Here is a 1,044-nt window from a genome sequence, read left to right as displayed (position 1 = left end):
ATGTTTTCCCCGGGATTTTTTGGTGCCATTCCCATGTTTTTTGGTCCCATTCCCATGTTTTTATCCCATTCCCAGGATTTTTGGGATGTTTTCCCTGGGATTTTTTTGGTGCCATTCCCATGTTTTTTGTGCCATTCCCATGTTTTTACCCCATCCCCAGGATTTTGGGGCTGTTTTCAGGATCCGTACCCCGGTACTGGAAGAGGTGTGAGCCCGGGATGGGGCGGCGCCAGAGGCGAAAGCGCTCGCGGTCCATCAGCAGCTCCCAGCGCTGCTCCCACTCCGGCAGCGCCGCCTGCTCCAGCTGCTGCAGCTCCTGGGCTGAACTGGGAGAGAGAGATAAACTGGGATTAACTGGGAATGGACTGGGATGGACTGGGATAGACACAGATCCGCCTGCTCCAGCTGCTGCAGCTCCTGAGCAGATTTGAGAGAGAGAAATAAACTGGGATTAACTGGGAATGGACTGGGATAGACTGGGATAGACACAGATCACACTGGGATTGACACAGATCCGCCTGCTCCAGCTGCTGCAGCTCCTGGGCCGAGCTGGGATTAACTGGGATGGACTGGGATAGACTGGGATGGACTAGAACAGTGATAAATCACACTGGGATAGACTGCGATAGACTGGGATAGACTGGGAGGGACTGGGATAGACTGGGATTGGGATAGATCACAGTGGGATGGACTGGGATAGACACAGATCACACTGGGATCTGCCTGCTCCAGCTGCTGCAGCTCCTGGGCCGAGCTGGGAGAGAGAAATAAACTGGGATTAACTGGGATGGACTGGGATAGACTGGGATGGACTGGGATAGACACAGATCACAGTGGGATTGACACAGATCTGCCTGCTCCAGCTGCTGCAGCTCCTGCGCTGAACTGGGGAGAGAGAAATAAACTGGGATAAACTGGGATTAACTGGGATTGGGATAGATCACAGTGGGATCCACTGCGATAGACTGGGATAGACACAGATCACACTGGGATCCGCCTGCTCCAGCTGTTGCAGCTCCTGGGCCGAACTGGGGAGATAAACTG

At 53.8% G+C, this 1,044-nt stretch overlaps 1 protein-coding gene across 1 annotated transcript in view; it reads right to left on the bottom strand.

The window, feature by feature from the left end:
• The window catches only part of STARD7 (StAR related lipid transfer domain containing 7), a gene marked incomplete at its 5' end in the record, with an annotated part of 3,189 nt that extends 2,772 nt beyond the window's left edge, over window positions 1-417 (bottom strand). The window contains one exon of the mRNA XM_057389270.1: window positions 190-417. Coding sequence (XP_057245253.1) covers window positions 190-417 — 228 coding nt within the window. The remainder of the gene's footprint in view (window positions 1-189) is intronic.
• Between the last annotated feature and the right edge of the window lie 627 nt (window positions 418-1,044).

The sequence above is a fragment of the Malurus melanocephalus genome, unplaced genomic scaffold (assembly GCF_030028575.1).
Source record: "Malurus melanocephalus ecotype Western Australia unplaced genomic scaffold, MMel_1.1 scaffold_4452, whole genome shotgun sequence".
Classification (NCBI taxonomy): domain Eukaryota; kingdom Metazoa; phylum Chordata; class Aves; order Passeriformes; family Maluridae; genus Malurus; species Malurus melanocephalus.
The sequence above is the reverse complement of the archived record's forward strand: the minus strand, read 5'-3'. Positions and strand labels throughout refer to the sequence as shown.